Source organism: Onychostruthus taczanowskii, unplaced genomic scaffold, assembly GCF_017590055.1.
Source record: "Onychostruthus taczanowskii isolate IOZ18803 unplaced genomic scaffold, ASM1759005v1 scaffold13, whole genome shotgun sequence".
NCBI classification, from domain to species: Eukaryota; Metazoa; Chordata; class Aves; order Passeriformes; family Passeridae; genus Onychostruthus; species Onychostruthus taczanowskii.
This window is the reverse complement of record NW_024498462.1, coordinates 3,386,745-3,414,725: the sequence shown is the minus strand read 5'-3', so window position 1 is coordinate 3,414,725 and position 27,981 is coordinate 3,386,745. Positions and strand designations below refer to the sequence as shown.

General features: G+C 44.7%; 1 protein-coding gene across 1 annotated transcript in view; it reads right to left on the bottom strand.

Annotated features, from left to right (window-relative positions):
* Positions 1-1,612: 1,612 nt before the first annotated feature.
* MAMLD1 (mastermind like domain containing 1) overlaps positions 1,613-27,981 on the bottom strand; it is an 81,207-nt gene continuing 54,838 nt past the window's right edge. Inside the window, exons 3-5 of the mRNA XM_041396622.1 lie at positions 5,100-5,246; positions 4,095-4,176; positions 1,613-3,806 (exon numbers count right to left, since the gene is read on the bottom strand). Coding sequence (XP_041252556.1) covers positions 2,788-3,806; positions 4,095-4,176; positions 5,100-5,246 — 1,248 coding nt within the window. The 3' untranslated portion in view covers positions 1,613-2,787. The remainder of the gene's footprint in view (positions 3,807-4,094; positions 4,177-5,099; positions 5,247-27,981) is intronic.

The following is a 27,981-nucleotide window of genomic DNA, read 5'->3' as shown; positions in this document are numbered from 1 at the left end:
TCCTTCTTGAGGCATGAGGAATGGGATATGGAGGGGTGAAAAGCTCTACCAGCTGAAAAGGTAGACAAAAAAACCAGAGTAAAAACAAATGCGTACATAACAGAGGTACAAGATAAACTGTTTTATAAAAATTCTGTGGGAAACAGTTGTTAGCTTTTGAAGACATCCTCCCCACAGTGTTTGTAACCCAAATCACGCAGAGCTAAAAAGATGAAGTGTGTATTGACACAAACAAAATGAAGAATGAAAAGGGGACATTTTGGCTGTTTTTATTAAAATCCCAAAGAGGAGCATGTGGGCAGTAGCCTTCTCTGCCATCAGTGGCTGCTGTGCTGCTGGCCTGGAGGGCTTGAGTGCCTCTGGATCCCAGATCTGTGTCAGACCTGCCACTCCCTGAAGCTCCCTGTGCCCTGGCAGGATACAGCTCCCGACAGAAAAGCTGCTGAAATGGTGCCAGTTTTCACAGCCAAACAAACTCACCTTTGTCCTCACCACAGACTCACTCATGGGCATTTCTCCCCCTCTCTGCTGTCCAGAGGCAAGTCAGCATTTCTGTCTCACTCAGACTCTTGCTGAGTTCTACAGCATATTTTAGGCAATTGTTTGGTTTCCTTTGCTGGAAAAACTGGCTTTTTTTCTTCCTCACCCTGGTTTCATACAAGTACACGTCAAACTCAAGACGAAGCTGGTTAGGGGTCATTCCCCTCAAAACCTGTGGCTCTGTGGGATCTGCCTTTGCCATCAGGAAGCGACAAGGATCTCTGACCAGCCTGGAGCGGCTGTACCCAGGGAGGTTTCCTGCCCACCGGCGCAGCAGCAGCAGAGCGTGTGCCTGGCTGCTCTAAACCCTGACTGTCCCCTCTCATTTTTGACTTCAGGAGCTTTTTTCTGCCCTTTGCCTCTGGAGAAGAGGCTCCTGGAAAGACCCACTCCAGAACAGGAATGTACTTGTCAAAGCCCTCCCTCCAGCAAGGAATCCCCCCAGGAGATTTCCTCGGGCTTTCAGTGCCCACAGTGTGCCTCAGAAAAAGGGCAGCAACAACACCTCTCCACTGGGAAGCTGAGGCCGTGTCTGGCTCAGTTAAATGAAGGCAATTTTAGCTCCAGATTCTATTTGTTATTTATTTAACATTGCTGAAGTTTTCCTGTTCTTTCCTACCCCTCCTCTCAGCCTGGCGTCCCCCAGGACAGGCACCAGCTCTCCTATAAGACAATTTTTATGTCAAAGGAATAACATTCTGTACCCACCACTGCCCTTGCAGGTGTCACAAAATGAGCAAGGTCCCCTTCTCACTGCCTCACACTTGGCATTTACACACAAGAACTGTCACTTAAATAAACATGGTGCTATGTAAAAAAAAAAACCCAACAGAGATTAATTTCACATTCACATATAATTATACTTGAAAAGGACAGTGGGCCTCAGCAATCCCACCTTAAAATAAAATTAAAGCCTGCTTAAACTCTCTGTCTGGCCCACTGCTCCTACCAACAGCACACATGCATTTGTACATGTTATTAGATTGACGTTGTAGCATCCTGGACAAATCAAATTAATTCAAATATCTGCGGGTACAAAACACTGTAGCTGAAAAATGAGCACATAAAGATATGCAATTTTCCCCTGGCAGTTTATTATGGTATGAAGAAAAAAACATTCTGTGCTTGAAGCTGACGTTATATTACAAATGTATTGCGAAGTATGACGTGACTATTAAAATATGATTACACAAAGTATGAACATTTTAAGAAGTTTACAGTACAGCGAATCCTTTATAAACAGACTCTTAAATATACAGAGGACAATAGTAGCTGACAGAAAAACATCAAAAATTAACTATTAATGTTTGTAGACTTTTCCCCTGAAAAAAGTCTTACATTAAAACAGAAATTATGAAAAGCCTTAAAACCAGGAACAAATCACCTGTACACTACAAACATACATGGCAGAGGTGCACAAACCAGAGCTACCTTTTTCTGAAGGGTTTGGTGGCTGGAAGCTGGGCAGCGCCTGCCCAGCACCTCCTGTCCAGTGTGGCCACCATGGGCCGCACCACGCCGAGCCTGCGACGTCAGGCACACGCCACCGGCACTGAAGGTCACCAGCCCACGCTCCCTGCAGGACAGCGCTGCCACAGCGACCCACTGGAGTGTGTCAAGAACACGCCCAGGATCTGGCAAATGGATCTCTGCAAGCAGATCCCTGAATGCACTGCGTGCCTGGATGGGACCTGTGTGCCAGGTTTGGTCTGCAAGACTAAGCAACGAGGGAATCAGCAGCTCCTTTTAGGGTTTTTATTTATTTATCTTTTTAATGCAACTTTTCAATCTTTCCTCGTGATATGGGAGAATAGATGCCACATTTGATTTCTGCTTAGTCTGGTTGCAATGACACCTCTAGATCATGTGTTAAGTTATGTCAAAAACATAAGTATTTTATGCTGTAATACACAGTATTACTGAAACTAACAATATTATTTGCATATTTATAACAAGGTGTAATGAAATCCCTATAATAAAACCAAAAGTTATGCTATAGATTTATTTACAAAGAGCCCAGCAAAGAAGTATAAATACTTCTACATTTAAGGTTTAGGAAAACATAATTTACAAAATATTCAAATATGTACAGTCATCTGAAAAACTGCCAATATTAAACTTTGATGCAGGCAAAGAATTGGCCGAGTCCATTCCCTCTGTATTGAACGAGGCAGTGGCTTCCACGGGTTGTCTGTTCTGTTCAAAGCCATACGTGTGTTATTTACAACGAGGCTGCTTCTCTCCGAGCTAAACGTGTCCAGAGCTTTGAGCATGCTGTCCCAAAATGTCATCTATCATTGTCAGATTGTTCAACCACTCTTCGTCGTTGCTGCTGCTGCTGTTCTTCATGAGGGAGTCGAGGAAGTCAGTGTCGCTGCAGTTGGCAGGCATGATGGAATTGCTGTGCTGGGACACAAAGTCGTACTGGGGCAGCTCAGCAGTGCTGCCCATCCTGCTGAAGGCGTCGGGCTGCCCAGTGGAAGGGTAGCTTGGCGGGCCGAGGCCCGGGGCAGCGTTGAGGTGGTTAAAACTGGACACTCCCTGGGGCAACGATTTCATAACATTCATAGCTGGCAACGGTCCCCTGGTTAAATTGTGTCTCAAGCTCTGATTACTCATTGAGCTCAAGCCCTGGCCAGACTGTGCCATGCTCAGTTTCTGCATCTGCCTGACCTGGATGCCAGGAGCGATCTGGTTCGGTGGCACCACAGCCTGCTGGGAGAACGCCTGACCCGGTGTGCTGGGCCTCACGCCCTGTTTGGAGAACACCGTGTTCCCAGAAAACTGCTGCATGCTGGTGTCCATTTGGCTTTGATTTGGCATTCTTGGCACTGTAGTCGGCGTCCACATCTGGGCTGATGAGTTGGGGTAGACGTTGGGGACTCTTGGCATGCTCGGCTGCCTCAAGTGTTGCTGAGTTGCAGAGTGATTTGCTAAGGAGCCAGAACTGAAGCCTCCCATTGGCATTCCCGGCCTCACAGTGGAGTGGCTGTGAACAGTCTGGCACCCCGAGTTTATCCCTAATGAGTTCTGGCTTGGCCGCAGCGGGATGTTAAAGTCAGAATTAGGTGGAAAAATCCCCTGCTGCTTGCCAGGGTTGTGTGGAATCATCACCATCGTCCCGCTGCTCTGGCTGGCGGTGGCTGAGGCCATGCCAGAGCCCAAGGTGCTCTGCAGCATGGCTGGGTTTGACGGCAGCATGCGGTGGTTGGGCGGAGGAGCAGGAATCACCTGGTTGCAGTCAGGAGGAATGGGCTGCTGCACGGCTGTGGACAAAGAGACACGTTAGCTGGTGAGCACAGATTCACCCTGGAACATGGCTAAACCTTTAAAAACTGCTGCTCTTTCTTTCATGTCACGGGGCTTCCCCTTTGTGTTCTTTGTAACAGAGTTCTATGGAGCCATAACGATACCGGAATCTCACAATATGTGATAAAATGCAAAATGCTTGCAATTCAGGGCAGAGAATCATTAAGTGTCTCTATTTAACCAGACACCAGGCCCTGGCATCTCAAGGATTTTCAGACCATTTTCATTGCCATTTCCTTCCTTACCTTGAAACTGGTTTATCTGCTGAGCCGCAAACAAGTTCCTCTGTTCAGATGTTACTCCCAGCATGTTTTGTCTCTGCTTTTCCTGGAAAACAAGAGGAGTAACAGTGAAGTTACAGTCTTTTAACAACCAAAAGAGCAGCAGACACTTGAAGTGTACCCACCACTATCATTAGCAACCTCTCCCATCCACCCTTTACCCCCCTCCTCTGATGAGACTCAGCCCAAACAGTTCATTTCAGACTGAATTTTAATTTCTCACATTCCCCTTCTTGCAGAGGTGTCCTGATGCCAGCCCAGCACTGGGAACTGCAACCTTCAGCAGATGCTGTGCAGGCAGCCAAAGGGGAGCTGGATGGACATGGAGACTCCTGTGTTCACCAGTTTACGAGTCAAGTGTGCTGCCACTGGAAGCTCTGCCCATGTGCACCATCCCCTTGAGTGCTGGTTGCCACTTTGAACCAGAACACAGGATCCACAGCAGGTGCTCCCTAAGCAAGGCATTGCTGGGCTAGTCCAGGTGACCTGATTTGAGTCTCCCTCCATTTAGCCCCAGAACCCAGCACTGCACTCACATCCCTGCTGTGGGCAGCAGCTGTGACCAACACAGCCTAACATCTGCTCTGCTAAATCCCCAGGGAACCAGAGAGAAAAAGCCAGCATTGAGAACATCTCTCTGGTGCTGATTCACTTTCCAAGCCTCCCTTCTCTGCATCTTCCCTCCCAACTCTGTGGCTGACCAAAAATGACATCAGGGATATGGAGGTGACCAAATCCTTCCCTTGCATATGAGGGGGCAAATCTGTACTCAACTCTGGCAGAGCAGCACTTGGCCTTGGCCTCTCTTGGCTTCATGCTAGACTCACCACAGCCTTAGTCTGACTCAGCCTAGCAATTCCAGAGTCACTCTCAGTGTTTGCTGACTGATCATTTCCTCATTCCAGTTAGTCCTGTCCTTCCCAGTGAGGTGGAGAGCACAGTGACCCACGGAGGCACTGGGCATCGTACCTGCATCAGCTGCCGTTTCATGATTTGCTGCTTCAGTAAATGGTTCCTCATCGTGTACCCATTGACCGTGGCCGGTGCCGGCACGGAGCCGCCGCTCGGGATGGAGCCCGGCTCCTGCAATCTGGCAACGATGCCAGGGGTTTGATCCTGCCAAGAAAGAGGAAAAAAAGAAAGTGAATCTCATCAGGGAGGCAACAACAGAAGTCCTTCGCCTCTCTACTGAAGCCCTCTCTTCAGTTTTCAGCTGTCCCAAGGCCAAAACACCTCATGGACTCACATGGCCTGGTGTGTTCCAGTGAGGACAGTGAGAGGTGGGGGAGTGCTCTGATTTCTAAGGATCAGCGCAAGAAGAAGTGAGAGAAGCTAAAGGTTAAACCAAAATTCCTCGTGTGTTGCCCAAGGCCATGGGACCCATTCACTACCACTGCTGCAGTCACAGGGCTGCCTGGCTGGCAGAGGGGTGGGAGTAAAGCATCACATTTCTCTCAACTTCTCCAACTATTCTACTGAAATACAGAAGGAAAGGAAAGTTGCATCAGGGTAGGATTTGGCATGTGAATGTAGAGGAAAAACCTACAGGAAAAGAGCAAACTAAAGGCAAAGGAATGGAAAGGATGCCATCAGACCCAGGACCCAGAGAGATAAGGAAGATGTGGGCCTGGGATTGAGGTGGTTCTTGTGGGTTTCAAGAGCAGATGAACAAGAAGAGGCCACTGTGAAAGGACAGAAGAACATACAAAAATGCAGGGCCAGGTCATGCCTAGGCACAAATCAGTAATAAATGCAGTGAGCCCTGCTCCTGCCTGGCACAAACCAGCCTCTTTCTAAGTCCTCAGTGAAAGATCCAAATTGACTTTGACAGCTGAGCTCTTGCCTCCAAAGAAAGAGCACAATGGGGAGGAGAGAAAAAATAATTCACCAGAACATGGCAAAGACACAACCCAAAATGGAAAAAGAATTTTAAAAATACTGAATGCTAAACATCTTCGGAGCTGGCAGGTATTCAGGGAAATACAAGAGAAAAATGAGGGAAGAAATCAAGGCCTTCCTAAGGACAAGATCCTGTGAGTGCTGTACCCAGGAACAGCAGCACCAGCGTATTCCCCGTTCTCTGTTTTCACATCCAGCTTCTACATAATTTATGATGTATTGTTATTATTGGAAGGGAGAAGTATGTATATTATATCCAGCATCCTTAGCTGGGCCATGCTTCCTTTGTTTTCAGAGTGGAAGCCCACATCCTTTGTTTGAGAATCAATGTTATCAGGAGATAAGCAAGAAGAAAATGGTTGTTGCCTTCTGACATCTGACAATTAGAAGCCTGCTCAGCTGGAGAAAACAGGATACCAGCCCTGTTTCAGAGGGGCCAGAAGGAAGCCTTGAAAAGGCATTTGTCACCAGGAAAGCTCCTTGAGCCTGAGGCACCTTTCCACAGAGGCTTCACCATGAGGAATCATCCAACTCCTTCCAAGACATTCTTTCTAAGAGGGATTACCAAGAAGGTCACTGAAATTACTCATTTTTATGGTGCCTCCTTTTGTTGTAGCACTTTGGTCTATTATGCAAAAGCACAATTGATGAAATGTAAATGCCTGCTAGATAATTTACTAAAAGACACAAACCTGCAGCTCATCACTGCTCTCATTATCATTCCTATTCATGGGCAGCCTCGTAAGACTAGATTTTATTACTGGTGCTTTGCTTACAATTCTGCTGGACATTTCTCCTCCTCCCCCTTCCCTCCTACCCATTTTACTCCCTCTCTCCCACGGAAAAAAAGAGGAGGGCAGGAAAAAGTAAATATGATTTACTACAGATGTAAATATGAAAGTTCATTTTAAGCTGGCAGGCTGCTTTCATGTCAGACAGAATTCTGCAACCACAGTTAAGCTTTGAATAATGCAGATTGCCTCTGGGGGAATATTTGGAAGTGGAGAGATTCAGTTTGTGTACTCTGCACATGAAAGATGCTGAAATGTTCATACCACCAAAATCCCTGCCATCTATCCAATTTCCTCCAAACTTGTCTTGTGGTGCACAGAGGGTCTGTGCTTACTGAAGCAAAGGAGTTTTAGTGCAAGGACAATCATTCTGATGTCTTGCTCTGGGCGATTGCATTAACAAGTCATAACATAAAAGTGTCTTTTCCTAATCATGTCCACCTCATTCTAATTTCTCCTAAACATCATCAAGAAAATAATGTTGATGTTTCCATATTATTAATGGTAAAGAAGTGTAAATCACATTACTAATTGCAGCTGTTGTGCTGTGGTGGTACAACTGCTTAATTATATGGGATTTTCTGCAGGCACCCTATAGCAATAATGACAATCAGCAAAGTTCATTTGCAAATACACCGAATGGGTTGCTGAGTTTTTCAGAGCAAAGTTGTATAACACTTAATTAGCCAGTAAAGAAACAATCCAGAGATATGCAGTTTGCTTTTGGGGAAATTAGGACAAAATAGCATAGCTGAGAAGCCAAAGAGTGAGTTCGAAATCCTGACTTCTACAAGTTCACGTTTAGGTTAAGACAAAAAAGAAAAACAGAAAGGAAAAGGAAAAAATTCTCTCTTTTCACCACTAGTGGGAACTACTGTATTCCTGTACAATAAAAAAGAACCACTCGCACGTCATGACTAAGAATAGCTATGGTGTAGTCTAAAGGACACTGCAATCTGTATCAAAGGTTAATGAACTTTAAACATTTTTCCTTTTCATCACTTCCCAAGAAAAATCACTTTCCTTCCCCTAGTAAAACCAAGCCAAAGCAGCCATAATCTTGACTTGTCTGTAGTTTGGTTTTATACCATTATAAATTCAGGAAGACAGCAAAGAGAGGAGGATTCTGCTGCCAAAGCTGGGAATGTTGAAAGTGGATGTTCCCACCCAAGGGTCTGTGTGGCTGAGCTGAACAGCTACAGTGGAGGGTGTAGAGAGCTATGGGAGGTTCTGACTCTTAGACTTAAAAAAAAAAAATTTAAAAAAAGAAAAAAAAAAAAGGAAAAAAGCATTTGCATGTGAGTATCATGTTTTTTCTCCATTTTCCCCTCCCCAAACTCATATTAAAATGGGCAGAATCCCTAACTAAACTGGCACAACACACAGACCTGGAACTGGAGAGTGAGTTTGAGAACACGTTGCCAGGCAAAGTGTCACGGCAGGTCCAGAGCTCCTGCAGCACTCCCTGGGCTTCCCAATGGGGCAATTTCTGCTCAGAAAGGCCTTGGGGAAAACTGCACAGCTCTCACTTAGTATCTCATGGACTAGTTCCAAGAGCAGGGAGAAGAGAGTCGGTCTCCAGGCTTTCAGGAACGTGTAATGCTTCAGTCACTGTCCAGGCACCGAGTGTCCCGTGGAGGCCACGGCAGCCCAGGCCCCGCGGTCACCAACCCCAGCTGCAGCCAGCCTGGGCCTGGCACAGCAACCAACAGGCAGCTGCTGGATGGAAAGCGTGCACACAGAGACCTACCATGGACATTTATGAATCTGCATCCTTCCAAAAACCCACCGACGAGCTCGAGCCCCGTCATCAGCAAACCCACAGCTGCAGCAGATAAGCGTGGAGATGAATTGTTCTGGGTGAACATGGTTGATAACCTTCAGTCCTCAATACTTAGTGATATATCCAGTAATCTCTTTGTGGCTTCACTTAAGCAAGAATGAGTAAATTTATGGCCCCTAATTCCTCTGAATCCTCATTAACAAACAGTCCAAAAAGAATTTAAAAGCAAGACTTTCTGAGGAGCTGAACCAGAGCTGTAATCACTCTTTGGTAAGTATGTAAAAAACCCTCTAATCTTTAATAAAGAGCATTCATTGTTTTTAGGACTATGTGAAAATACTAAACTCATTTATCATTATTAAACTTTCTCATCTGCTCTTACAGTGTAACTCCAAAGAATATAACAAAGAAATTGTACATGTTAAACTGTATTGACTTAAGCCCAGAGCTATTGGAGATGTACCATTTTTTTCAGCGAGGGCAGGAAGGGGACTGCAGGCTGCTAGACAGTCTCATTTGTCCAATGCTGAAAAGACAGTTATCTGCACCAAAATGGCTCTCAGAAAGGCACATTTGCTTTATAAGAAATAAGCTGCCAGGTGAGACCATTCAGCATTATGTCAAAGGCTCAGACAATAAAACTAAGTCATGAATTTGAATAGTTAACAGATGGACTAATTAGAGACTGAATTCTTTGTGGTTCTAATAGATAACCAGGTCACAGCAAGGTTACTGAGAGAGAGGCAAGCAGCACTGCAAATTTCAGTAGATATTTGCAGAGCTGGGGAAGAGCTGCACTTCCTAACTGAAAGCACTGGCAGCAGTGGAGGAACAGAAAAAGAGCTAATTTAAAATACCTCTAGTACCTGAATTTAAAAAAGTTTATTCCATTTCAAAAGATGCTGCTGATTTGAGAAATATTCCCTCTACTTCCAATGGGGCATCCAGCTGAATCCAGTGATTTCAGAGCTTAAACCAGAAGGGCTGTTGAGATGAGCCACAGCATAAAAACAGAAGACCAAAGGAAATGGGGCACCCATGGTGGATGTTTGCTCCAAGTACATGAGTGGGACAAACTGCTTTTCCACCACGTTTGGGGTTTTTTTGGCAACAAAAGGTAACTTAGTTTGAAGTATATACCATGATATCACATAGTAAATAAGAAACACAAGAAACAACCAGAAAACCATGGCTACAGGACTTGAGCAGAGCCACTCCTGAACTGCTCTAAGGCCCTGGCTCCTGGGCTGGGGACTCGTGGACAATCCGTGCTCGTGGCAGGGACAGCTATTCCCTGGGGGTGGGGTGAAGTTTCACAAACCAAGTTTTGTTCTGTATTTTTAGAACATCTGTTACAGACAGGGAGTTCTGTACTCTGCTGAGAAAATGCAAATACTAGTTTCAAACTAATGCCCCTGCATTTCTCTGCACTCCCACCTGCCCCCGATGCATCTTCCTTCATCCAGGGGCTGTGCTGCATCTCTTAGGTGGGGACTTCAAGCTTGGGCAGCACTTCATTCTGAAGCCCAGGACTGAGACCCCAGGCACAACCATACTGCAAATACTAAAGACTAAGCAATTAAAACAACAACAGTATTAAAGCTGTCTCACTCAACTTCATGGTTTTAAGTTTCATGACTTAGAGTGACACAGAAGCCACATGTAGACTCCTGGTGTGTAGTGACTTTGTGCATACCCACAGGAAACCTTGATGCCACCTTCACAAAGAAGGCTCATGGCCTCCACAGCTGTTAATGCACTTAGATACTAAAATAGTGACCTATGCATACAAATAAAGCAAACAAAATCCAGAGTCAGTTGGTCAAAAGTATCGTGTCAGCCCCCTCAAGAGTGTGATGTCTGTGAGATGCCACTGTCATTTGCTTCATGCAGAAGTCTGGGGCTACCTGTGTTTCTTGCCTCTGGTTCTTGCTGTTAACAAAACTCTCCATCTGCTCTTTGAAAGTTTTCTGTCTTTTTTTCTCCTCTATTCTGCTCACAATTCAGAGATGCTCTTCAAGATAAAACAGCCTTTCAGTTCAGAAATGCTCCAAAGCTTTCTGTTTGTTTGCGTGTTTGCTTTAGCACAATGTATGAACATTGATAAAACAAACTGTGCAGTTCGGTGGATCTGGGCTTTTTTTACCCATCTTTCAACCATTTGCTTGATACACAAGCATGTGAAATACTGCCAGACTCAAGTTTCTAAGCTTATCTTGGGGGCTGTCAGTCAGGAAAAGGCTTTGTTTGAAGACTGTAAGTGATCCGTGGGTATATGGTTTGGTTAAAAAAAAAATCTAAGATTTTTGTTCTTTTCATACAGCATGAGCATGTACAGTTTCCCTGAAAGACAGTTCTCCTTCCTTGCTAGGAGCAGTGACAAGATCACCACACCTGGGTAGCAATTTTATCAGGATCTTCTTTCTGCCTTCAAGCAAAGCAGATGAAACACTGATTTCCCTGTAGGTGTTCTTATACTTCATGCTGTGCAAAACAAAACAAAATTCCATCAAAGTATCCACAGTGCTTTTAAAATGCACCCACAATTCTAACAACGATGAAAACTGACTCCACTTCCCCTCTTAAAAAAAGAAATTAATTGAATTAGATAAAGCTTTTGTGCAAAGACTTTACCAATATTGTCAGAGCTGTTTTCATCTATCAAAACATGTCCTTGAAGAGCAACAGCAACTACAGCAACAAAAAGACAGAAAATCCAGAGTGAATTATTGCAAGGGGGATTTTTCTCTTAGACGAAAATGCATCCTTTAGCAGGCATGTGGAAATCAAGCTGTGATGCTGTTACCAGCACCAATGTAGTTATAAGGAACATGGGAAACAGCTTTGGGAGCAGCCAAGAGCTTGAGGAATGGAAGAGTTGGTGTGTAAGAGACAGACACTACCTTCCAGGGACTGCAGTGCTTGTAAAGAGGTGTGATCAAGATTTCAGCAACAGCAGCTCCCTTGAAAATAGTTCCTTTGGCCCAGATAAGCTCCCAGGCCATGGGTGAAGGCAGCCTGGAGAACTGCTTTGATCCACCATCCCAAATGCAAGGAAAACCTTTCAGGAAGACTCTGCCAGGCCCTGAGGGCAGTGGGACCGAGGTGCCTGCAGTGCTCACAATCTTTTCTTCCACCTGAGAGCAGCACTCTGGGGTCAGACTCGTCCAACACCACCATCCTTTAACAGAAACTGTGCCTGTTTGTCTGTGTATGCACCCAGAGATGCAGGGATGGGTGGTTTGAACCTCTCTGTATAACATAATCACCATCCAAAATTGAATTCTCTGCACAGAACATATATTTATATTGGGTTGTACAGCTGCCATGATGCTCCAACCCTTGACACCACACTCCTGTTCCCAGGGAGGGCAGCCTGCCTAAATTGAATGAGATAATCTAAAACTGTATTTATCTCACCTAATTTCAGCTGGTAGTCCTGCCTGTCTCTACAAGGCTGTGCTAGCTGTGATGACAAACTACAATATCTTGTATCTTATAAAGTGGTTTGACTTGAGCAACCCTTGTGTTATGTCAAGTCATGCTCTCAGAGGTGTCGATGAGATTCCAAAGGAGTCAAGTTAGCTCAACACCCAGCAGAAGCTGCTACAGGGAAGGGCAGTGACTGCCTGGTAAATTTATGTATTAGGGAGAGCAGAGAGATCTGATAAAAGAAATACTGAAGATTTCACACTAACAAAATGAAAGTCAGAAAATCTTGATCTAATGAGATAAATCACTTCTCTACCTGCCCATTTCTGAAAAGATCTGTGAACTGCAGTGAGGTGGTCTGGATCATTGAGATTTTGAAAATGCCCTGCTTTCTCCATTAATATTTCCATTAATTTCTTTTTCCTTGTCATGCAAAGGATCAATCTGCAGAGGCAGATGCCCAAGTCTTCTTCACTTTCAATAGTATTTGGCTGCCTAACAACTTCTGAGAAGCCCTTTGCATGAAAACCTCCCGACATGCAAAACCCAGCACAATTACTCCTGATTTCTCAGGGAAGTGTACAAACAAAGGATGCTCTGGCACAAAGATCACATCACTTTTTAAACTTCTCACACCCTTACTCTTTCCTAACAGACGAAAATAGTCCAACACCTAAAAAGGGTTTCATCAGATCCTCTGCCAGGTGTCAAAAATCAGGTGTCAAAAATCACCACCATAACTTACAAAACAAAATGCAGTGATCAATAATATGCTAAAATAATGGATACAAAGAAGGCTGTGATTAGATAGTCCTCATGATAAAATTTTTAAAACCAAGATATTGACACGTTAAAAATGAAAAATGTGTTAAGGTGACCTTGAGTATGGGGAACAAGGAGCAATTCCATTATGTTTTTAAATGGAAATTATTATTAAAACACCTGAAGCTGAACTGTTGTAACCAAGTCAACTCAGTCTCCCCTTAAAAAATCCCTTTTCTCCCTTTCCATTCAGATTGTATTTACAAACTGTTAGATGTCTCATTTTTTTCTTGTGTCATTTCATTATTACAGAGTTGAGACTAGCCATCTGCAGCTTCATTTCATAAAGCTCTGATTTGTCCTTGGAGCAAGGTCATCCAGAACAAGAACATAAAATTCTGCTTTCCTCAACTGACAGTTCTTTATGTCTTCCTGTAAATACTCCCTACTAATTTTAAATAATTTTGCCACTTCATACTCCCCCTCATCCACACTGAAAGGCTGATATACACACATATTAATAAGGATCTTGTCATTTAACCACTGCATGTCATATTAGAAGCAATTAATGGTGTTTATTTGCTGATAACACAGGCATTTCGAGCTCCAGCTCAAGAATCCCCGGTAGCTCCATGTGACTTGCAGGATATTAGCTATGGGTCAAAAGCTGGGATCCCCCCATTCAGCATTATCATATGCTTGGAGCAACTCTGTTTTCTATCAAGCAGAAAAAAAAATGCAGTCAATGCACAAAAATTACCAGCTGCTATAACACCATATGATAGGTGAGTGATAATAAAACATCACTAGGTGTATGTGGGTTCATTAATCGAAACCAACAGACCAGTAAAGAAACATTTTCAGGCGCATTGCACAATGTTCCAAGCTAAAAACAAAGAAAACTGAACATGGAATTTCTACACAGATCAGATATGACTTGCCATAAATTCTGGAGCATCTTCTCTGAAGCAGACTGCTGTTCTGGATTACAGCAAAAACCAAACCAAGCAAACAAAACAAAACAAAACAAAAAGGCAGGGTAAATTAAATTGAGAATCTTTAAAAGAACCACCAAAAAGAAACAGGGAATAACTGAGTGACTGAGAATAATCAGCATTAGCTCTGGGGGTCAGTCTCGTCCCCGATCTCTGCCTGCAGACGCTGGCAACAGCAGACTGAAGGTCCTGGCTCTAATCTCCAACACAAGGTGCCTATCTTTTGGCACTGGAAAATCCATTACTGAGCGGATGTGGTGGATTCTGAGATATGCTCTGCTGTACACAGCCATCTGCCTCACAAATAACCATGGGAGAGCTTCTACCTGGGTGTCTCTAACAGCCCCAGCAGTCCTAGTCATGGAGACATGAAGGAACTGGAGGTCTGTTTGCAAACACCCCTGGCTCTGTGCTCTGCATGCAAGACTCCGAGGAGTTCAGCCACACAAGCAAGCGTCCCTTTGGACAAACAGTGGGGGGTGAGCTCATGAGAGTGTAAGCGTGCAATTTGTCAGAAGGAGAAGTGGAAGCTGGGATCATTGCAGGTGAATTCCCAAGCCTCTAAAGGAGATGATCTTGAACGATGAGTTTGTTTCGTTGCTGAGTCACAGGACAAAAGCCATTTGTATGGACTTGGGCTTACTTAAGCAGGTCCAGTTTCCAGTTCTGTCATACAGAGATTCTTCACGTGACTATGGGCAAACAACTTCATTGCTCCCTGTCTGGGTTTCCCTCCAAAAGGAATTAAAGTTCCTCCCAGAAAGAATGAGGGAAATTTCCTGAGGCAATGTAAGGGTTTACATCTGAAACATGCCTCTCCCTTGCCCTGGGGTCATGACCCCACAGACCTGGCAGAGCTGCTTTCCTTGTTGCTCACCAGAGAGAGGTGGAAGGGCTTTTCCTGCTTCACTCCACATACAAGTCATTGTCATGTTCTCTTCTCTGCACCTCTCCTCCAGGTCTGGCCACAGCTTGTTGCATCTCAGAGCAGCACTAAACTACACGGACTTGTAATGGTCCCCCAGGGCCTCTAACCTGGCTGCACAGCCCAGTGGAGTGCAGCATGTCCCAGCCACATGCCCCATGATCCCATGACTTGCCCCTTAAGTCCTCAAATTAATTTGCTTACAACAGCTTCGGACATGGCAGCACCTGGAGAATCCCTCACTGCCCGCTGAAGCTGTGTGAGGAGTGCTCGGTGCTGGGCCCTATGTTTTGTCTTTACAAAAATAAGAGACTGGCTGAGGTAGTTTACTGTGAAAATCTTGGGATCTTCCTGCAAGTCCTGCTTGATACTTTATTCTGACAACTTTTACTGCAGAGAGAATGGTCCAGTTTAATTCCACATCCTCTCACACATCCCTGTCTTCACCCTGTTCCATCCACATTATATGTCCTTCTCTGTCATTTACATTGCAGATGTTTTTTGTTCAATATTTACCCATGATGAGAAAACCTTCTAAGTGCCTCCCAATACCATCTTGTGAGCCAACATTTCCCTGAAATTCTGTGGGATTCTGGTGTTCCTGTCACTTAAGATAACAGGAGTTTAGGAAACACGTGCCTTTGAACATTTGGCCAGCCTCACTTTTGCTGTAAGGAAAGAGGGATGTGTACAAAAGAGGCTCGGATGCTGGAGCCTGGCCACGCTCCCTGCGAGGCAGGCATGCTGCAGAGCACTGCACGTGTCTCTTCTCTGAGACACTGCATGTCAACAGTTAACTTCCCTTTGTTCCCATCCAAATGATTAAGCTTAGAAGCTTGCCTGGTGACATCACCAGAGTTTAAACATGCTGGATATGGTCCAGGGAGCCAAAGTTATTGCTGACCCCATGGTTACTGATCCGCTCTGCAAGTAGCTGATGTCTGCTCTCACTTTATGAATTATTTAATGGGTTAAAGATTGGTCAGATCTTCTTTATGCAATATACAGCTATACATTGGGCAGGGGGACGTAAACATGCATTAACAAGGTTAAAGTCATATACTGTAACTACACTGTTTTCAGCTCGCAGCTTTATTGACTTAATCATGCCAGCACCGCAGCCAACAAATCATTAAATCCATTCCATTCTTCTGCTGGTTACCAACCACAAAAACAGAGGCAGGCAAACACGGAGCAAATCTGGGAGGGGGTGGGGAGGGCAGTGGGGTGCGGGGCCGAGGAGAACAGTGGGATCACTATGGAGTGACGCTGGCCTGTCACCGCCAGCACAAAGACGCCAAATCTGTCTTTATGGACTAAGTGGTTTCATGGTTTAAAGTGACACACTCATTTGTTCCTGTTTTGCAATGATTATAGAAAAGAAGAAGGGGGGAGTGGGGAGAGGCAATAAAAAGCAAGCTGAGCTTCTTCATACCATAACGGGGTGGGGGTGTATGTGTGTCTGTGTCTGTCTGTGTCCATGTGTGTTGTGCATCCTCACAGAGCCACAGACCTCAGCTGCAAACATCCCCCAGGCCAGGGCAGAGGAGATCTGGGTGCTTGTGGCACCCGAGGGGTCTCAGGCACTGTGCTGCACTCACTGCTAAGCTGCTGCCAAACACAGGCATGATTTAGAGTTCAGCATAAAAGCAAGGAGACAAGGAGCATTAAATCAGTCCTTCCACTGCCCTCCAGGAGCAGCTCTCACCACACAGAGCCATGGGAGAAGTCTCTGCTCTCAGACTGAGATAACAACTTCACTTTCAGAAAAAGGCTTTCATCTTTGGCCTGGCACCTAACCTTAGCTTTTCAGATCCCTGTTCAGGACCCCCAGAAGCTCCCTGACTGTCAGTACTGTGCAGAATGCAGGTGGTCCACCACAGTTAGCACAGTCAGTATTACTAAAATACTGTTTCTTGGATACTGTTTCTTGGTGGTTAGTTGAAAACATCCAGCTTTGGAAATGGAGCTGTCAGCTTATCAAGTTTGAACCTCTAAGATCTTTATTTTTTCACTTCTCTTGTTCCGGTTCATTTTTTGATGGAAATCTTCTTCTCACCAACGGCTTGGTGCCTGTGCTAGTGGAGCATCCCATCAGGACACGGGCATATGTGCCACAAGCAGAGTAAGAATTCAGCATGAGCTCTTGGAAATCTTCAGACATCAGGGTGTTTTGCTTCTTTTACTGATGCCTATTTGCCAGCTTTCCTCCAGTGCAAGAATATGAAATAAGCTCTCCCTGTTTGGGGAAGAGTCAGCTACACCAGGAGAGATTCCTGGCCCATTTCTATTTGTTATGAAAAGAAGAAATGGCCCACAAGCTCCCTTTGCTTCGCCTTCTGGGTACAAGCTACTCAGAGCTCCCTGTGAGAATAACCCAGATTTTAGCATCCTACCAGTGCAGGGGCTTGGCAGATACATTTGCACCTTGTCCTGACATACACCACTCCAGACCTTTTTGAACATCATCATTATTCGGTTTATAGTTGTTTTCTTTAGACCCAAACAACTCTTCTTACAGTTTGAGTTCCAACCTTGCCTTTTTTTGTTTACCAGTCTCCAGATCCCTATCATCCAGAGACAGCTCCTGGCTCCATATATTGCAAATAAACATATCATTACTTGGTGCAAGAGTCAGCCAGAATTCCTCTTGGAAACAGCCTCCAAGGAAGAGTCTGTCCCCCTGCCTCTCAGCCGCACTGTGGAGGCAGTGGAACACAGCATCAAAGGTGCTTCTTTCCAGCCACCACACTGGAATAATAGTCAGAAACAAACCTGATTTTTGAAAGTCAGAAAGTAAAAAGTCAGCTATTTAAGGTACCTGTGTGACTTTCAATTTAATTGACTTCATGTATTGGATCACCACAGCTGCTGTTGCCTCCACAGAGTGGGAATAAAGGCACCTCGAGCAGGCAAGGGCCAAGCCTTGGTGTGTTTTACAGGCTTCTCTCACTGCAGCCTCACCTTGGAGGTGCACATTGTATTGAGCTGAAATTACTCTGGAAACAGCTTGTCCTCCACTGGCCACAGGAGAATCTAAATGAGGGGAGCAGAAAGATGTATCCCAACCAGCTACAGAAGAAGACTGACAACAGAGAGCTCTAAATCCACAGCTCAGAAGGCCCAAACTAGTGCTTAGCCACAAAACTGTTTGCCTTTTTTCTGGGGTTCAGCAGCCCCAGCTCCACAGCTTGTTCTCAGCAGAACCTGAGAGAGGCTCTGAGCAGAACCTCTGCTGCGTTCGGCCAGCACTGCCTCCCTCCACTGAGTCCCAGCTCCCTGCCAGCCTGACCCAGCTCCCATCCCGGAGTGCTTGCAGGCCCAGCTGGGCCATTTGAGGGCTGGTGTGATGGACCTGGCCTGGAGAGCACCTTATCAGTGCCCTGAGCTTATCAGAGAACAGGGAGCGTGGAGGAGGCTCCCAGCTGCGGTCATTAGCGACAAGCCGCTTCAAAGGGAAGTGACAGCTGTGCTGGTGTTTCAGGACCGACACACCCAGCCAGGAGTAACACACCAGTTGGGCTATTTATAATCCCTGATTCTCGAGTCTTAAAATAGCACTGCTTTTATTTTTACATTTTTAGGCACACTGGTATGTTTAAGCAACTCCATTCGCAGGCTCCACATCAAACACACCACAGGCGGTCTCGGAAATGACACTTGGGACTCTGCCTCCCCTCAGAAAGCAGAGGTGAATTTCCCTCTCCCCATCACCCCTATCTCCTTGGAAATTGTGACTAGTCCTATTTGCATGTATTTACATACAGACTGCCTCTTCCAAAAGCACAAAGGAGGGGCCATGCAGGCTGTGTCTGCAGACACCCAAGGAAAGCAAACAGCAGAGGTGTCCAGGCTGCAGTACACGGCCACACGTCTGCTGCTCTCATCCACAGGCACCACAAAGCCTCTGAAGGAGTTAATGGGTCCTTTAAGAAAGCAATACTGTTTGTGTTTTTCTTAAAAAAAAACAAAGGTCAATATACAGAACTAGTCAAACAAACCAGGGCTGCAGGTCTGAAAGGAGTTTTCCCTCCAGCTGCAGCACAGCCCTAGCTATTTGTTCTCTGCTCCCTGGTGCCACAACGTACCTTGGTTGGCATTTCTTAATGACTGGAGCATCCATGTGCTCTTTGTAGAACAATTATAAAATATTCAGGGCAGGAGAAAAAATTTCCTTGCACAGCCAAGGCTCCTCCAGCAGACTGCATAGGTGTCAAATGGTAAATCGTTAGGTGTTTTAATTGCAGAGTTATTTATACCCTGGAACTTGTTATTAACATAGGAAAAAACAGAACCGATTGTTACCCATAATTAAAAGGATTATTATGGGACTGCAAAAGCATGGATAGCTCCAGCCAGACCACCTGTCTTTTGGCAGTGGTGACTGGGGAGGAACATGGGGAGGAACATTAAACAGAGGCCCAACCTTCAGCCAAGAAGTTCAGAGGGGTGGTCTCAAGATATGAACCCCAATTTCTTTACTCAGTCTCACCCCATGACCCCTCTGCTGCCTCTGGCCCCAGGCCTGGCATTAAGCAGGGGAGCTCTGAGGAGAGGGTACTGCAGGGGTCCAAACCCATCCTTCCCTATCAGCAAAGCTTTTCTGACCAAGGGGTGCACAGATAAGACACATCCTGGATTTGGCCTGGAGTTGCATAACTATCCTGTTAAAAAATCAGGATTAACAGGTTATATTTTCATTTGCGAGATCATTATCTGCCCCAAGAAAGGTTTCCGATTTCACCAGCACTAATCAGGAGCCACAATGGATTTCCGGTCTCAGCAATGAGGCTCGAGAGCCTTTGTACCTTGTGGAGCCAGTTTCACTTCAAATCTAACTGCCAGAGCTATCATAGCTGCATGTTGAACAGATTAGGGGAAAAAGAAAAGTCACTGCTACTTACTACTGTAACTTATTTCTAAATCCATTTCTTACAGACACAAATCTCTCTGAGCACCCAAGCATCTTGTAGCTGCACTCCCTTTCCAGGAACAACACCCCCAGTCTCCCCAGTGAGCCCCAGTGAGCAATGATCCCCATTACAGTTATGTGCCTTAAAAGAAATGTGTCAAAACCCTGCACTGGTGCCCACCTCAAGTTCTGGTTTAGGCTGTTAAAGATATCATAAAAAGTAAGCAGCAAACAGGTCTAGAATAAAGAAATTAGTGTGCCACAACAGCCCATGCCCCCAACAACAAAGAGCTGTGTGCCCTGCACCAGGCTCAGCAGCATTTCCCATTGGAATGCTATCACCCAGACAGGGCATCTAGCACAGGAGGTGCCTTGGCCTAGGACAGTCAAGTACTACTGATGCCATATTTATACCTGGGAGGCCAAACAGCCTCACAGGAGGTACTGTCTTTGTGGACAGAGATGTGAAAGGCTTACTGACAACTGGCTTTACCAGATAAGTAAATTAGGCCTGGGTTACAGTCTTCATGTTCTCTCACTGCCTCCACTCCCTGGACTGCATGAGTCAGTAGAACTGGAGGGAAAATATTCACAAAATTCTACAAGTTCAGGAATTAAAGAGACATCTCTGAAACTTGCCTGTGGCACTCAATACCAGCTGAAAAACTGGGTTAGCTTGACATTGCTGCTGGAGGTGAACAGAGCTGGGAAGGCTGGCTGAGTAGTGAGAGCAGAGCCCCTCTCTGCAGAGCAGGTGAGCACAGTCCTGCCCACAGCCTCATTGCTCCAGCATGGAAACACCTTTTAAATGTTTAAATCCGGGAGTGAGAGCAATTAAGGAAACAAACTTTGTTTTCTTAACAAACATGAGGTTCAGACAGTTTGGGATTATGAGATACATGCAAATCTGCAAGTCTGGCCTGAGCAGGTTTTGAGGGCTGGAGAACTCTGCATGTTCTCCAAGGTTCGAGAGCTTTGCCTTGAGTACTCATAGCAGGACCATTTCAGTGTCGAGGCTCTCTCTTCTACCATCACCAAACCAGCTCCAGCTGACAGTCACACTGCCTGGCAGGAGGCTGGGAGAGCTCTGTGAAGGGAGCAGCAGCTCTGGAGAGCGAATCCCAAATGTCTTGTAAATCCTGCTGCAGGGAGTGCCACATCCCAGGGGGCTCATTGGAAGGCTCTCCTGGTTTGTCTGCTCAGACAGGATGCCAGGCCCTGCTGGTGATGACACCCTGCTGCCTCTCCTGATACCATGGTACTGCCCTGCCCCTGTCCTAGCAGCTTTCAGAAACCAGGGCACCAACTAACTCAGGAAAAAAACAACAAACCAGCAGGTTACACCAATTTTTTTCCTTAATACTTTCTGCTCCCATTTGCTGCTGAGCTTGAGGAAAGAGTATAAAGACTGATAAAAATGAGTCCACAAAGCTCTGATACTCTAGCCCCAGGCTGGGGAGGTTTCCAGGGGCTGGAGCAGGGGCTGCCTCCGGAGTCAGCTGGGAGGAGGGAGAGGAGGCAGGGGAGGGAGAAGGGGAAAAAATGAACAGCTGCAAAGCAATTAAGCAAGCCTCCCTGCCGTACTGTCCAAAGCAGGAGGCAATCTAATTCAGCCTGGTGCCTCTCTTCCTTCAGCCGTCTGGTGCCTTCCTGGGATTCAGGAAAGGGGCTGTCTGACTGCCCACTTTGTCTGGCGAGCCAAAGGGGCCCTTCCCAGCCACAATTTCCAAAGGAAAGAGATCTTGGCTGGTGGTGTCTCTTCTCTTCTGAGAAAAACATGAAGTGAATGTAGTGGCAGCAGCTTTATAACCCTCTCCTGCCCTTCCTCAGCAAACAACCAAAGTGGAGCTGGAGCAAGAAAATGACCCTGCTGGCTCTCTGGCTCAGCACTTGTCTCCCAGCACAATGAATCAATTGGCGTCCCATCATTATTGTGGTAACTGAATCTTTCACAAGCAAGATTTTATATAGAGATAGAATAGGATGTTTTCTGCTCATTTCCTTCCTGTCATTCCAATCACGAACTACTGTTAAAAATACAATGCATTTAAAGGCTGTAACATTTGCAAGCATGTGTTCCAGTTTCCCAGCTGAATGGCTGGGCTTTTGTTTTCTGCCCAGTAAAGGTGTGGAGAAACAGTGACGGAGGGGAGTCTGTGGTGCAGCTGGGTTAAAAACCCACATGTACAGAAGGTCATCTCATTTTCATGTTCCTAATATCAGGGATTACTTTAATTCCTTATTCTGGCCAACTGTTTTGGTTTATAATCCACAGCACAGGACTCCTTCCAGCCTGTCTAAGGTGGTACTTGTTCTGCTATTTCTTCAGAAACTGACAAAAATGTTTTATTTGGAAAATATTAGTTAGTCTGGGCAATAAAAGCCTTTTAGTACCCAGTCAGAGGAGCAAGCAGGGTCTGTTAGGAGAACAGAGTACAATTCAACTCTACTTTCAGTTATGTTTGACAGTAATCTAGGCAGCAGGTACATACCTTCCCCCTGGCTTGATCAAGACAACTATGCAAAATGTGTATTTTAAATGCAGCTAGACAACATTGAATCTTATTAAATTTCTCAATAGTATTATCATAAGTAGAAAAAAAAAATCATAGAGAAAGCCATATTTTGGCCCACCATTCTGAAAAATGCTTTATAAAGGATGAAATTTGAGGATTATTATTTAGCTCTTCATAAGCTAAAGCACAGTAACTTTATATATTGTGTCAACCTAGAATGGAGCAACACATTGAAAACAAGAGTTCCTTACTAACCTTTTAGCACATAAGGTCCCTCATGAAAGCCACAGTTCTTTCTAAAAATATAATTCATAGACATATAGATATATGCCACCTATCCAGGAAAAACTCAGACTCTGGACTGGGCACAAAATAGATTGGTACATATCCCCCCTCAATGCCATATTTTTTTTAATGGAAAATTTCTTATTAATTAGTAATTTTTAATTTCCTTTAAAAAAATAAAATGCAACATAAATAAATGTTGGGGATTTTAGTCCAAGTCCTAAACTATGGGAAAACACTGATATGTCTACCTTTTTCAGTTAAAGATTTACTCACATTTCAGGACATCACACAGTCTGCGGTGATGTTATCAGTACTCCTCTGTTATTGCTGACCTTAGGCGCTCTTAAACCATTATATACATAATATTCTCTGATAATAGAATGCCATTCACATTTCAGTAACAATAATTCACCTTAATGAGATAAGAACTTACACATCAAATGACTCTACCTCTATTTGAGAGATATTAGTACACTTTGGGTAACTGTAGAATCACAAATAATGACATCAAGAGTCCAACACTATTCCTGGAGAGCTTGTACTCCCAGTTACATCAGCAGGAATTTGAGATGTGTAAGAATTGCAAAAGCAGATGTTAATCTGCAGCAAACACCACAGGTATGAGCAGTCTGCATTTTTGCCTTAAGCAAACAAGAAAAACAAGGCTATTAATGAGAGAAAACAGCACCAGTTTCTAACTGCATGTATAAATAGGCATTAACACCAACTATATTCCTGAAGTGACTCATTACTGTGTGAAGAAAACTTTTACAAGAAACTTCACGTTGTTTACAAATTTCCCGTTTCCATTTTGATTTAATTCTTGCTTTCCCACTCGTATCATGCGCCACAACCTTAGCAAAGATCTTCCAAGAGACAGAAACTTAATGCTTAAACTAAAATCATCAAGATTTACTCCTTCAGTGAACTGCTTCTCCACTTTTCCTGATGTCAGGTAACTAAAGCAATGTTTTTACCAAGACAAGCTGAGGTTGCTTGGCACTGTGCTGGCCCAGGGGATGGATGGACGCTGCCCTGGCAGCGCTGGCTCCAGGCTGGGCGAGGCAGCGGCCGCGCTGCGCTAGCGCCGAGCCAAGGACGAAAAATACAGCAGGAATAGCCTAATTCCAGCTCTAAATGAGCTCAGCAGGGAATCTAAACAGTCAAGTCAATTGCTAGAATCTGCACTTTTCAACCTCGTTCTGCTCCTTTGATCAGACTGAATTTTGAGCTACGGCGATTAATAGACTAATAGAGGAAGTCACAGGGCATCTCTGGGGAGGGAAAGGAGAGAAAAGTGTTTCATACTCATCATGCAGCTATGCTGCTAAACACAATTCCATGGAGAAAACGAAAATGCCGCTGCAGAAAGTGTGCTGAGCGAGCAGCAAAGGAGGAGAAAAGGGGGTTGTACAAAACAAAAAAATGATGCTGATGTGATTGCTCATTCATCGCTTAAACACAGCCTTCGGAGCAACCGGGAGAGAAAACAGACTGCCCGAGCATGAGAGTCCTGTAAACTACCCTTCAACCCAGTGCTCTAACTGTTTATTCTTAATGCCACAGAGTAAAGGAAATATTAAACATATTTGCTATGCAAAGAGAAGCTTTCAAAAGCCCTGAGTAATTAAGCACTAAGGGAAATTGATTTGTTTATGACAGGGATACATACTACTGATATTCCGGGGTAGTATGTCCTCATCTGCTGGAAAGGGAAGAAACACATTAACATTAGAAGTCTGCTAAACACAAAAGAAAGGGAAAAAGTGTTTTGTTAAGAATTTTTTTATCCCATTTACTTTTTTTCTTGCTGTGCCTGAGAGGATGGGGCAGCTTCTCTTCCTACAAGGGGCAAATTTTCCTTTTGCAATTGATGACTTTAAAAAACAAACACAAGAGGACTTCAAATAACCCCTGGACTGATTAAAACATTAATTTATTTATAGCTTGGCAAGTTTGTAAAATGCTGGTACTAACCCCTAGAGGGAAAAAACCCCCCAGTACCAACAACAACAACAACACCACCAGAAAAGCCAAAAATAATTCAAATGTAAACCTGAGCTGAGGCAGGAACAAGTGCATCAAAGCTTCCAACTCCTGCTCTTTTTTTGCTGCAGCACTAATATAGCATTGCCAACGACTGCTGGGCCCCTTGCTGCATCCTTCTGCTCCACCTTTGGTCTTTCTTGAGCATACAAAGCCTAGATACATACATGATTCACTCTGCTCTCAGAAATAATCCTTCAGTCATCCTGGAATGACCTCCCACTGCGTAAATTTAGGCGTGTGTGTTTGAATCTTTACAAGATCAAGCTGTTAATGTAACGTCTTAGGCCAGGATATCACACTATTTTGGCTACATTAAAGGGCTTACCCTCCTTGTGGGTCTCTCATCAATTCTGTAGTGGGGAAAAATAGCTCAGCACAGCTTGTGCATAACCTGCATTCACATCTGCATCTGCCTGACACTGATCCAAGGAATTGTGTTTTCATTAATTCAACGACAAATGTTAAATAATTTTGCTGCTTATACAGAGAATATTATTTATACTGAAGTAATGCATTTACTACCTTCATTCTTTAACATTCCTATATTCCAAGGGTTAAATTGTAATACAGGATTACTTCTTGTTAATGGCACTTAATAGTAGCTTTTCAGAATTATGTACTGATAATGATGATATTTGCCTTTATATGTGCTATAAAAAATTTAACTTTAAAACATGTAATAGAATGATTAGCCTTCAAAGCCCTAAGAAGAGCTTCTGCATTCTCATTGTGAATTTCTATCAATTATTAGTACTGGGTGCTTGAAATATCCTAAGTGCTTGAGACAGAAATATTACACAGCCAACAGGGCAGACTGATGGGCTTCCTAAATGTACAGTTTTTGAAAACAACTCATAATAATGTTTGGCTTTCAAACCTTAATGTTAACAGCTTTGATGGGACTGCTTCTAATTCGTATTTAAGACCCATTACCTCTTCCTCTAAGCAATCTTCATGAAACATCGTTTGTTCTGGGGGGATATTTGCCATCCAGTGCAGCTCTGTAATGGCTGTTAATTCACACCATTTTGCCTGCTCCTGTATTAATCAGCAAACTGTGAATCATCCCAGTGTTTCCAGACTCACAGATGTATGAGAGAATCACCGAGGCCAGTTCAGTTTCTCTCCCCATTCAGTCCCACAGACAATATCAGTTCCTGTTTACAGACTCGGCTTTGTTTTCCCCCACCCACACACTGAAATTTCTCCAAAATGCCCAAAGAAAAAAAAAAATTAAAAAACCCCCACCGAGTTCATTTTACCAGGAAAGTTATTTCTAGGTATTGCATCCGAATCAAAACATGTTTGTACTTTGAGCTGGTGTGCAGGGCTCACTGCAGCCAGGCAGGAAGAGCAGAACAGGGAGGCAAAGGGGCTGCTCTGTCACCCTGCCCTGCCCTGCCGGAGCCAGGCACGGCATTAACTGCATCCAGGGACTCTCCTACACTCTTGTTTGCCTTTATTCTCTTGGTTAAATTGGACTTTGGTTCTGCATGTATTTTTGCCTTGTGAAGTACTGATATAATTTTAGACTATGACACAACAATAATAAGTAGAAAGCACCCCAAAAATCAAGGGTAGATGCCATGCTCTAAAGCACCACTGTGGAAAATATTAAAATTATTTATTAATTTAGGCATCAAATTTGAGGAAATAAGCAGGGCATGGCTTTAGGGAAGTGAGCACATTTTCCAAAAGCCAAGCTGCTTTTAGTTCAACCCAAGCTCCCCAAACTCTCATTTACTAAGAAAGAGACAGAAAATACAGACAATGTACAACCCTACCTTCCAAAAACATGGGGAAAATGGAATGAAGATGTTCTGATATTAATGGGGATTTACAGCACAGTTGAAATGAGTTGGGTGTACAACAGGGTCATGGAAACCATTTCCTCATTGCTATTCCTCAGCACACTGGGCCATGAACACACCTTTGCAATATAAGAATTATGGGTGTGCTGACTTGTGAGTGAGGATGTACCTTACCCATCACTAACCACTCTACAAGTTGTTATTTTTAAGAATGATACACAGAAGGAAGTTATGGCATTCATCCTGAAGCCAAGCAGTGAGAAGGTTGTCAAGTCCTTGCCTGGATTCCTGGGATGTTTAAAACTTTATTGTATCTAAGAGCACAGTTGAGAAAATATGTGTGTTCAAAACCTTTTGCTCAACTGCTTTTAATTAAAGATTTCTGCATATGGATTTTTTTTCTAATCTGTGATAACAAAGAAAGTAAAATTGGTTACGTGAGCGGAGAAAAAAAGGCAAGAAAATCTGCAGATGGGGCCTGATTCAGCTGATGTTTAGCCCAGAGCACTTGTGAACTGCTCCCAAGCTGTCTGGAAAACCTGAGAGGAACTGTCCATCCAGGCTGGCAGGGTCAGAGGGGTTTGGGTACAACTGGTGAACCAGACATGATAGTACCACCTTCCCAACACCTCTGGGAGATGAGCTTGTCTCCCACCCTGCACTGCAGAGCAGAAGGAAGAACTGTCTGTTGCTCAGAGCTGAAAACCACAGAAGCGAGGGGCTTTGAGGGCTCACACAGAATCCTGTGCCATGGCTCCCCCTCCTCTGCTCACCCACGGCTCTGTGGCTGTGCCTGGCCTGGAGCAGGGACACAGCTCGGGCACACAGCCTGGACACACAGCCCTGTGACACAGCCTGGACACACAGCCTGGACACACAGCCTGGACACACAGCCCTGTGACACAGCCTGGACACACAGCCTGGACACACAGCCTGGACACACAGCCTCGTCACACAGCTTGGACACACAACATGGACACACAGCCCTGTGACACAGCCTGGACACACAGCCTGGACACACAGCATGGACACACAGCCTGGACACACAGCTTGGACACACAGCATGGACACACAGCCCTGTGACACAGCCTGGACACACAGCCTGGACACACAACATGGACACACAGCCCTGTGACACAGCCTGGACACACAGCCTGGTCACACAGCCCCTGTCCTGAAGCTCCTGGAACATCACAACCAGCCTGTCAGGCTGAAATGCAGCATCTAAATTTCTCTGGGGTAAGTCACATTTCCCTCTGCATGTTCACAGCACATGAGCACTACTTCCTCTTTCTCCACCCTGGACAACCCTCCCTCATCGCTTCATTGTCCTGCACATAAGGAAGAGAAGATTTCCCTGAATGCCTCCACCACCCCTCACTGCTGTTTACAGTACGTCCTGAGCCTCGTTTTTCTTTCCAATTGGACTTTAATTTGTCCAGTGTGAGATTCCCATACAGTTGTCCGTGTCCTAAATGCTCAATTGCTGGTTGAACATTTTCCATTTTATTAAACAGGTCATGACCAAGGGAAAGACCTGTCTGGATGGAGGAAATTGCTGCAGCTTTGGTGTGGTGTCCACATTAATTTCAGATCCAAAAGGTGGGTGATGGTGAGAGTGGGGGAGAATGCTCCCCACATGGTGTTTAGAAGGATTGGCTCTATTTACAAGCTTCTTCTGTGCAGAC